Source organism: Platalea leucorodia, assembly GCF_965183815.1.
Source record: "Platalea leucorodia genome assembly, chromosome: 6".
Classification (NCBI taxonomy): domain Eukaryota; kingdom Metazoa; phylum Chordata; class Aves; order Pelecaniformes; family Threskiornithidae; genus Platalea; species Platalea leucorodia.
Genome location: NC_138828.1, coordinates 28,911,860 through 28,921,935, shown reverse-complemented (window position 1 = coordinate 28,921,935; position 10,076 = coordinate 28,911,860). Strand labels below are relative to the sequence as shown.

The following is a 10,076-nucleotide window of genomic DNA, read 5'->3' as shown; positions in this document are numbered from 1 at the left end:
TAACCATAGCTTCCAAGATTCTGCAGAGAAGTTCAGTTAGTTTTGTGTCGTTTAAACTGAATCACCTGAAAACCACACCATGGTACCTACATCTCTGGTCAGTTCCATTATCCTCCTGCTCCTCCAGATGTTCTGATTCATCCCCGCCTCAAGAATGCTTTTTCCTCCAGCAGTCCCAAAATACAATACGCAGAGCACATGATCTGTCCATCCTTGAGTAAGGTTGAGAAGCTTCTGGTTTCAGGCGGTGTCTGCCATCAAGTGATCCTTGCAGCACCTCTGTAACCTTTTCAAACAACCCACAGAGAAGTCTGATTTCTTCTTCAAACTTCTTTCCTTCTTGATTAAGGACTCGACAGGGCCTGTCGTGAATGTCTTCACGACCGTGAGCAGTGCAAGGCAAACCAATGCTGATTAACAGGCGGGACCCTCTTTGATCAAAGGGGCCAGGTGACCCGCAAGACTGGAAGCCATCCACCTGCAGCTGGAACTCTATTCCCCAAAAATTCAAGGCCTCTTTCTATCCTCCTCTGGTTTATCTCTTTTTAGCAATAAGCCATGGTGTGACTCCCTTGAGATGACAAAAGGAAACGATTCAGAAGCTGGAATCAAAGGTCACCATGAGCAGCCATCTAGCACGTGACGTGATCACACAACAAGCAGGTTTGGCACACAAACTCATGCTTTTAGTCCATACAAGCAGATATGGTGGCATGAATCAGTGAAGTGTTTAAGATGGACATGGAAGCCAAGTCAATAAACTCCTGGTACAGTACATTTCATAGCATTTTGCTCTTATTTGGTCACAATTTCTTGTAAACTAGTTCATGGCACTCATTGTCCATGCAGGTCCACAAGCCAAAATATAAGAATTTACAGAAATAAACAGATTTCTATTATTGATTGTTGTATCAAGATCTCTCTCTCTCTCATTAGAGAGAGAATCTTTGCAGGTTTACCCTGCAGTTATATAACATCTAACTGCAGATGTAAGTGAAAAAAAGATGTACACATGGACTATTGCAAACAAGTAGAAGCAGCTACATGTAAACATATCTCAGACTTGTAAAATCAAATTTTCAGTTTTCAACTATAAATACAAAAAGTGGAGCACTATATACACAACTTCATGCTTGTAAGGTTAGATTCATCACTGCAGAGACAAAAAGAGATACAGATTAATCAAATTAGTAAATCGATATTTCAGATTTGTATTCCAAATGCATAGATACAGCAGACTTGCAAATACGGATAGTTATTTCCTCAGCACCAGCTATTCTTCAGAGATAAACGCACCCAGGATTTCACTTACGCTTTATGTTTTCTAACATATTATATGCCAGTATCCCTCCACCTGCATTATTCTGAATGCTATGTTTTTAAATCTAGCACTGTCTAGGTCAAATCTTTACTAAAATAATGTTGCCAGTTAACATTAGCGTACAACATAACAACCAGGAGAATGTTTTGAAGAATAGAAAGGTAAGGCAAAGAGAAGGGCAGGATGCATTGTTCTTCCAGGTATCCCAGAAAAATAATGTCATATAGATCAACATAAATATTTGATAAAAATGCCCTATCCATGAGCTTTTATAAAGAATGGGAAACAGTGATCATGTGCAGAAACCAAAGGATGTGTGAGTCTTCATATGAAAGAGAAAAGTCTTGAACTTTCCAGAAATCTAACACCAACTGTTTCTACAATACTGCCTCAATGACTTACTACTTCTACATATATTACAACCTCATCACACCAACTACTGTCATGGAGAGGTCTTATTTAGCGTTGCTGCATACATCTGTCCAAGAGGCTCTGAAGTATATCCTGATACTGTTCAGTATGACTGTGACAAGCTTTTCTGTGTGCCAAGGACGTACTGCCCCTGAAAAGAAAAAGCTCTGCCCATCCTACCTTTTGCCAACATCCAGGCATTGGTAATCCATCAGGACCCTGTTTCAAGGGGAGGGGAAAAAAAAAAAAGAGCATAGTTAAGTTTGATAGGATAGATATTCCATCAATATCTGTTAGAACAGCTGAAGCAGCTCTGACTTTTTATCTAATAAGTAGCTACCAGTTCCTAACTTATTTCCTTTCTTGCTCTCAAGGTGAAGGAAGAGCCAAAGGAGAGAAGGTTTACACTGTAAATACATACATGCACCTCTCTACCATAAAGATTTGTTTTTCCCTAAATCATTAGAACATCTTCATCCGTTTCCTATTGCTGTTAGAGCTCTGGCTGCATATTATTTTAAATATAATCTGTTATGCACAACAATCTGTAGCTGAATGTACAAGATCAATGAGCAAAAAAATATTATCACTTTTATCTGGAGAGTATTGTGTTTTATGGCCCCCTAGTACAAAGTTAACCCAATGACAAGATAGCAAGACTCAGATCTGAGTAGGATATTTTCTGTTCGCTGTCATTCTTAGCTTTTGAATGAAACAGCAAAATCTTAGGGCCTGAACATACCTCAGGTGACACAGTGGAAGAAAACATCAGTGGTGGGAGCAGGGCAGTTACGCAGCACTGATTATTTCATCGCTTGGACAATATGGCCATCTAATTTCTTCTTGTATTCGTGAGAATCACTCCATTGCTTTTCTGTCACCACCCTACTTTCACATATCGCCATGTGTCCGGTAAGATCAGAGCCAACTTTTGACCACAGTCATACTGGTTTTCATGGAACTAATTTCAGCTTACATGGCTGTACAGGGCTTATCCGGAGAGTTATATACTCAGAACTAGGAGCACGTATCATGTTACTAAACTATACATGAGCAGAAAAAAGATCCGGCCTTGACATTTTTTTCAGAATATAGAATAACAATACTTATTATGTGAATGAACATGTGAAGATAGTCATTAATGAGAATTTTTGAATGTGCTTGCATGTAACCTGACAGGAACAGCTTGCTGCCTAAAGCAAGAAACAGTGCTGTTTGCTTAGCAGCTTATTCTAGTAATTACCTATGAACAGAATATTTTTCATCCATCAACGATTGTTAGTGAATCTCCAGATATAAGTGATAATACAGAGAAACATTTTTAAATTACAAAAGCATGCTTGATTATCCCCAACAAAATATGAGATATGGTTACCATTAATTGGAAGCAAACAAAATGGACTATGGAATAATCTTAATGGACTATGTATTTAAGATTAAAATCCATTGACTTCAAATTAAAAGTGCTATAGTTGAAATAAAATCTACTTAATTTAACATTCATCTTAGAGAACCGTGCTTAACCACCAAACAATATCAGAACATGCAGATCAAATTTTACTGCGAACAATTAAAAAGAAAATCTTCCTTGTATCTTTAGGAAATGTGTACGTACTGTTCTTTCTTTCTTTTTCTTTTTTTTTTTTTTTTTTTTTTAAATGGAAAAGAATTTAAATGTACTTTGCCATTAAATAAAAGTCACTGTTGCCAGACTGGTACAAGGGAGAGGGTCAACAGGTAGCATTTTAGTATAGGTGGGAACTTGAATTCATGCTAACATAGGGTGGGGAGTGTCGTGTGTATTCCAGGAAGGTAAGTTCCAAGGGTAAGACCATTAAATTGAAGACGTTAAATAACAAAGACAGTGAGGGTTTGGGCTGCAGACCGTTATCTTCTTACAAACCTCAGGTAAGCTTTTAATTTCCAGATCTGTTTGAATACTATTTGATGAACAGGCCAGACACCAAAAATGTTACTTGTGTAAGGTCTGGGAGAGCAGGCTCCAGCTTGGCTTACTGGACACCTATGACTAGATTTTTAGAAATAACATTTACATCATTCTGTACATGACTGTAATTTTGGCCGAATCCTGAAACCATGCACCTAAGACTGCATGGATTTGAAAGGAAGTCCAGGGTGCGGAGTAGCTCTGGGACAGGCTAGGGTGAAGAACTGAGCCAGTGCAGACAGAAGTCAGCAGACTTGATTAGAAGTGGATATTGTGCTGGATTTCTACAAAGACTTGGGTTCAGGGTGAGTAAGGCAATAGGTATTTTGTGAGGAAAATAACAAACCAACGGTTCTCAGGGAAAATGTAGGAAGGACACAAACTTATAAATTGCCATGTGATGTAGGAGCAAACTGCTGCGAGTTAGATTTGAGGTATCAACAAAAATGTGTGCTCTCTCATTGCGGTTATGATCACTGAAGCAGCTGGTTTGTTCATGCACATGCATGTGTTACGTGAATAATGTAAAGTCAGCTCAGAAAAACATTACTTTACATTGAGAATGGCTGACTACAAACAAAGGAACCGCATGCAGGGTTGGTAGGAAAGAGAAATACTGTACCAATTGGCAAGGGGCATCCAGCCCATCCAGGCCAGGCTGGCCTGGCTCCCCTTTTTCCCCCTTAATTCCACGGAATCCCTGTTTGTAAAGATTAACTTGCAACGTTACTGTCAAGGAAATGCCTTCAGTATTGACTTAGCTGGAGTGAACAAATAGCAATAGAGAGGCAAGAGGAGCAAGCTGACTGCTGTGGTGCGATTTCAACCTGTGGGGCACTGACTCTGGCACATCCCAAATTTGGTTCCTTTCCAACACGTTTGGCAGAAAATAATGAAAAAAAAAACAACCACACCAACAAAACCCACAAATTTAGCCTGAAGGTCTTAAGTCCAGTGCTTTAAACCACATTAGGAGACAGACAAACGAAGTCTGCTCCAGAATTTGCCAGAACTTGAGATAAGGCTGCATTAACAAAGGGCAACAGGTGACACAGGAGCTGGTGCTTGTTCCTCTCCCCTCATTTCTTATTCCATCAGTCTACAGCAGGACGATCAACTGTCCAATACACAAGTGAGACGTACCAATGGGCAAGGTGCGTCTAATCCAGGAGCACCCTGTTCTCCTTTCTCCCCTTTAGGCCCCTTTTTGCCTTTCTTTCCCTTTTCCCCCTGTGGATACAATGGTTTGGATAAAACAAGTTTCATTCTTTTGGAAAAAAAATTAAAGAAAGATTGGTTTAAAAGTTTGGGTTTTTCTTTTTAAGCCAACAGAGAGCTGAAAGGACACTTACCACTGTGTTCTGGTTTGGATGGTGCATTATGTGGAAAAATAAATTATATGATCACAAGCAAGAACTGCAATCAGTCGGTATTAGTTTGTGTTGGTATTTCATATCAGTATTATGACTGTTTTGAATCCTAGAACAGGGCTTGAAATCATTGATTTCTTGAGACAGAGGCAAATCTGCAAATCCCCCCAATCCACAATCCAAAATAAGAGGTCTCCTATTTGTTCTAAGCGATAGTACTGAAGCGCACACGCCCACGAAGCTGAATTTGTCAGCTTGCCTAGAAGATTTGTCACTAGTCAGAAGTAACTTTGCAAGAGCAGAGTACATCAGCATAGTCTCTCTAAAAAAGACCTGTGGCACGGATGCTTTGCAGGGAGAGCTGGTCTCTGGCTATATTCTGTCAGCTTCCAATATGTCACGTCAAGGGTAAACTTGGCCTGGAGCATCCTTTGCTGAACCGACCCTTTGCACTCTGGTAAGAATTTGGGACAAATCCTGTTCTCAGTGGTGTCCACAGAAACCCACAGACATCACTGAGGGTGCACTCCTGTCACTCCAAATACAACACGACCATTTCAAACCCTGTTACAGGAATCAAAACATTCAAACTGCTTGATGGAGAGGTGCTATGATGCTTTCAATGATTTCATAATGAATATCTTGGTATCATAAAGTAATCTGAAGTGATAATTAGATTCTTTATTTAAATATTCCAACATTTAAATGTTCTCTCTACTGCAGGCAACGTTTCATCTACTTATTTTTCCAAAATTCAGTCCTTTGATTTCACACTGAGTTTTCTTTTCAAATGTAAAACCTCCAGTGCTTTAATTACTCATAGAAATGAGTGGACTCCCTTCAACAAAGCTACCTGCAAAGATGACCTCACCTTCAAGCAGTATAAGATGTTTAGAGAGTTCATTTTATAATTGATTTCACACCAGTTGATCACAATGGTAAATGAGTTTCAGGTTTGCTCTCAATTTCACAAAAATCAAAAAAGGTTCTGTTAAAAAAAATGAAACAAATTGGACTAGGATTGTAAAAAATGGGATAGGAAGGATGAGTAAATCAGGAATATCACAAAGAAATGGGAAAAATAGTCATAGGAAAATTAGTATGACATTGGAGAACCAGCAAGCGAGGTTGTGGCTATTGGGAGGATTTAATTTGTGAGGAAAAGGGTAAAAAAAGACAGAGGAATTGTAAGGAATGAAGGCAGAAGGAGAAGGAAGGAATGCCCCTTTGGAAAGACAGACGGATTTTGGTGAAGCATAGTAAATAGACATTTAACTAGTTCCACACCAGTACAGAAGGACTTAATCCATTAACAAGAGAGAAAAACCGTTTTTACACAATTAAAAAATAATTAGCTATATAATATTTAAAAAAGGAAGGAAAGCACATTATTCATATAATATCATAGCATACTTGACACATTCAAATGAAAAAATCTTCCATGAACAAAACATACTGCATTCATGACACGATAGAAGCAAAGTTTCTTGTCTATCTTTTCTGTGTGCCAAAAAGTCACAGGATAATATTTAGGAAAACAGCAAACCAAACATTACCCTTCTTTACCAAATTATAAGATCGTGATGTCAAAAAAATCCCCACAAGTCAGGAACTGTAAGCTGGCTAGGTTTTCATCTTAGACCTACAAACGTGACAGCATAGCACAGAAGCCCAACAGTTTCAGGGTCAAATCTCATGTTATTTGGGCTCGATGTAACACCAATATATTTGCTGTGAGTGTATGCAAGGACAGAGCATGGACATACCCAAAAAATGATTCTGAAAATGGACAGTACAGTTTGGTTTCTGACTTTTTTTTATATCTTTAGGACTTCTATTTCTTTAACTTGTTGTTTTACAAGTCAGCAGATAACTATTTAAACTTCCAGTTTTGCAGGGCAAACCTATGATCTTATTCAAACCAATGCAGCATTCATCTGTGTGGAGAATAGTCTGGATTTCCTGAGTACTTACTACTTTTCCCACGGACTGAGTTCTTGCCTTTTAATCTTCACCTCCTTATCCTGAACTACAGAGATCCACTGGAGATATGGACAATCTACATCTGATGAAGATTAAAAAAAAATTCCTTCCTGCCCTTCCTCAGCGCCTAGAGAACTGTGGCACTTCTGTAACACTGTTACAGCTGGAACAATCTCCAGTCCTCACATGCACGGATTTTCATCAACGCAGAGTGTAGGGGGAAAAGGATGATGCCTTTCCAGTCACTGTTGTGATACATCATACTCCTCTGTCAATATTTATAACAAGAGACACAACTGCACGTTTGGGATCATGGCCCCTTTCCCTCCCTCTCCCCACAACACAATCTCTACCTTTTGTTAAAGGTTATTCCTTTTTAAAGGATTTTTTTTTTCTATTTACATAACTTGAAAATACAAAATCAATTGTACAAACCCTTTTTTGTGCTGAGTGCTCCTGGACTATAATTTTATATGAGTAATTACAGCTAGAACACTTTTAAAAATTATTTTTACAGCCAAGTTAAGCAGACACAATGCAAACACTGACTTGCTTTCACTGTAGCAGAACTACTGACAGGCTAAAATAACAACCATCAGTCTAGGACTCATCTCAAACTGAAGAATAAAGATTTATTCCCTGCCTATCATAGCATGTCTATGAAAGAAACAAGTGTAATTGGTTCTCAATAGAATGTTAGTGATGACATACGTTTTTGCAATGCAATTTGAATTAAGTTTCTTAACTAGAAACTCACTAATCTCGACTTGTGTGATGTCAGTCTAACAGCCAATACTGTAAGGAACATTTAAAAAACAAGAAATCATGAGCTGGACCCTCAACTCGTAAACTGGTTTCTCTCTGTTGAAATGGGTGCTGTTACACCAATTTGGTCATAGATAATTAGTAATTTACATAAGGAAAAACGTCAGAACTGAGAAAATCTGTTATAATGAAAGCTTCTATTAATTACATTACTTTGTGTCTTTTGAGAGTCAGCGTTCCATTTGGAAAAGGAATTCTTGATGCAGCTAAGGTGGTTTTGGTGAAACCAGTTTACTTGCAAGATACAAGTATTCCCTCATTTCTGGAAAAAATGTGTCAAAACTGTGCAACAGAAGTCTCTTTCACAGAGGTCTCAGCTATATCTTCCCTGATTTTTCACCGAGAAAGACCTTCCTTTGCCTTCTAATTTTCTTTGAATATTCTGAGAATTTTTAAGGCAGAGATTCCATCTCCATTTTCACTCTACAGACTTCCTGGCAATCCTCTTAATCTGAAAGTCCATAAGATAACATGGCTTCTGAAATATCTGTCAGACTTGCTAAGTACTTTATCCCATGCATTCTCCTCGAGAAACAGGTCTTGCCTTTTCCTGAATTTTTAGGGGGATGGAGGACGAGACTCCCTAGGAGATGTGTCCTGCAGCCCAAAAGAACAAGGCTACACAGGCAGCCTGAATTGCAACTGAACTCCAAAAAGGACCTAACTGTGCCTTGTGGCCACACACCCTCACCCTCTTGCAACTGGAGGTCCTGTGTTTGAGCTATTTAGTCAGTCTCTGGCAATAATGAACTAATACCCAAAAGCAGCATGCTGGACTCTAAGACGTTAAAATATTTTTACATCCTAAGTGCAAAAATCTCAGCTGTTTCATTTTCATATGATATCATATTTATATAAGCCAACTGTTTTACCAGCTTTCCAGCTTTTCTTCAAGAGATCTTCTGGGGCTCTGATGGCTGTATTTTGTCTGCCTATCTCTAGCTGTACAGGGAAACACAGACTCAGAAGGTCTGGTTGGAAGGGACTTCTGGAGGTCGCCTAGTCTAACCTCCCATCCTGAGCAGGATGATTCCCGACCCTAGATCAGGTCAGACCAGACTAGGTCCTGCAGTCCTCCATGGGCAGTGGTTCAGCCACCTCTCTGGGTAAACCGTCCCAGCACTGTGCTGCCCTCCTATTGAACAAGGTTTTTCTAACAGCTGCTCTGAACCTCCTAGGAGCAGCTTGTGGTCCTGTGTTTTCCCATTTGCCATTACCCAGAAGAGTTTTGCTCCATCATCTTTGTATCTCCCCTTCAAGTAGTTTGGCCTCCTCTTTGTCAGACTAAGCCAGTCCACCTCCTTCAGCCTCTGCTATTAGTTGTGTGTGCCCCAGGCTCCTGCCAGCTTGGTAGCCTTCTCCCACTCCAGTTTCTCAAGTTTTTCTTGAACTGGGAGGCTCAAAATACCATCTGCAGTATTCAAGCAACCTCACCAGGACTGATTAGAGAGGGGTAATAACTTCAATTTTCTGGACACAACCCTTCTAATGTATTCCAGTATGAGAACATACTGTTAAGCTCATTTGATTTGGCACTTACGCTAACTCCCGCTTAGCAGAGGCTGGCCATTTTGGCATTCATCTCTCAGAGCTGGCGGTTATCGGTTACACCTTTCTACTGATAACTGTTCTCTAAAAGAAAAGCTGTTCACTTGTGACAGACAGACCTGTAGTCTTTGACAGCAAGCCAGAGCTCGACATTCGTTGTGATTACTCTGCCAGGTCAGACGCTGCCTTTATAATATTCATAGAGCACCTGCTTAAGCAACAGTTGTTCTGCAAAATCAGTACCTTACCAGTGATCTCTGAGCTCAAAATAAGCAATATAACAAGGGGCAGAAGGGAAGGATACCTTTCATAGTACCCTCATCAATGCATTCTTGGGAAGTGTTTTGCCTGACAGTATTAAGAAAAGGAGATGAACTCAAACAGCCATGGTGACTTTTTAACCCTGCTTCTTGTTTAAGATACCGTGATGGCAAGTAGACCTAGTATAACCCTGTACATGTCAGCTAGGCAAAAACAGTTGTCTGAAGTAGGAAAATCACCTGCTGTGTGTATGGACTTTTATATTAAGTGGCTTGGTGCAAGTGTTAATTCAGCAGTTTTAGCAACTGGGCTCTGTGTTGGTTAGAAATAGGGAAGATTTGCTCATGAGCTTTCTCTGCACGCATTTAGTCCTACAGTGCTTTAGTAAACGTCTTTCCAAGTCGCTGTG

General features: G+C 39.6%; 1 protein-coding gene across 1 annotated transcript in view; it reads right to left on the bottom strand.

The window, feature by feature from the left end:
* Nucleotides 1–535: 535 nt before the first annotated feature.
* COL25A1 (collagen type XXV alpha 1 chain) overlaps nt 536–10,076 on the bottom strand; it is a gene marked incomplete at both ends in the record, with an annotated part of 322,903 nt that continues 313,362 nt past the window's right edge. Inside the window, 3 exons of the mRNA XM_082315013.1 lie at nt 536–571; nt 1,913–1,951; nt 4,824–4,910. Coding sequence (XP_082171139.1) covers nt 536–571; nt 1,913–1,951; nt 4,824–4,910 — 162 coding nt within the window. The remainder of the gene's footprint in view (nt 572–1,912; nt 1,952–4,823; nt 4,911–10,076) is intronic.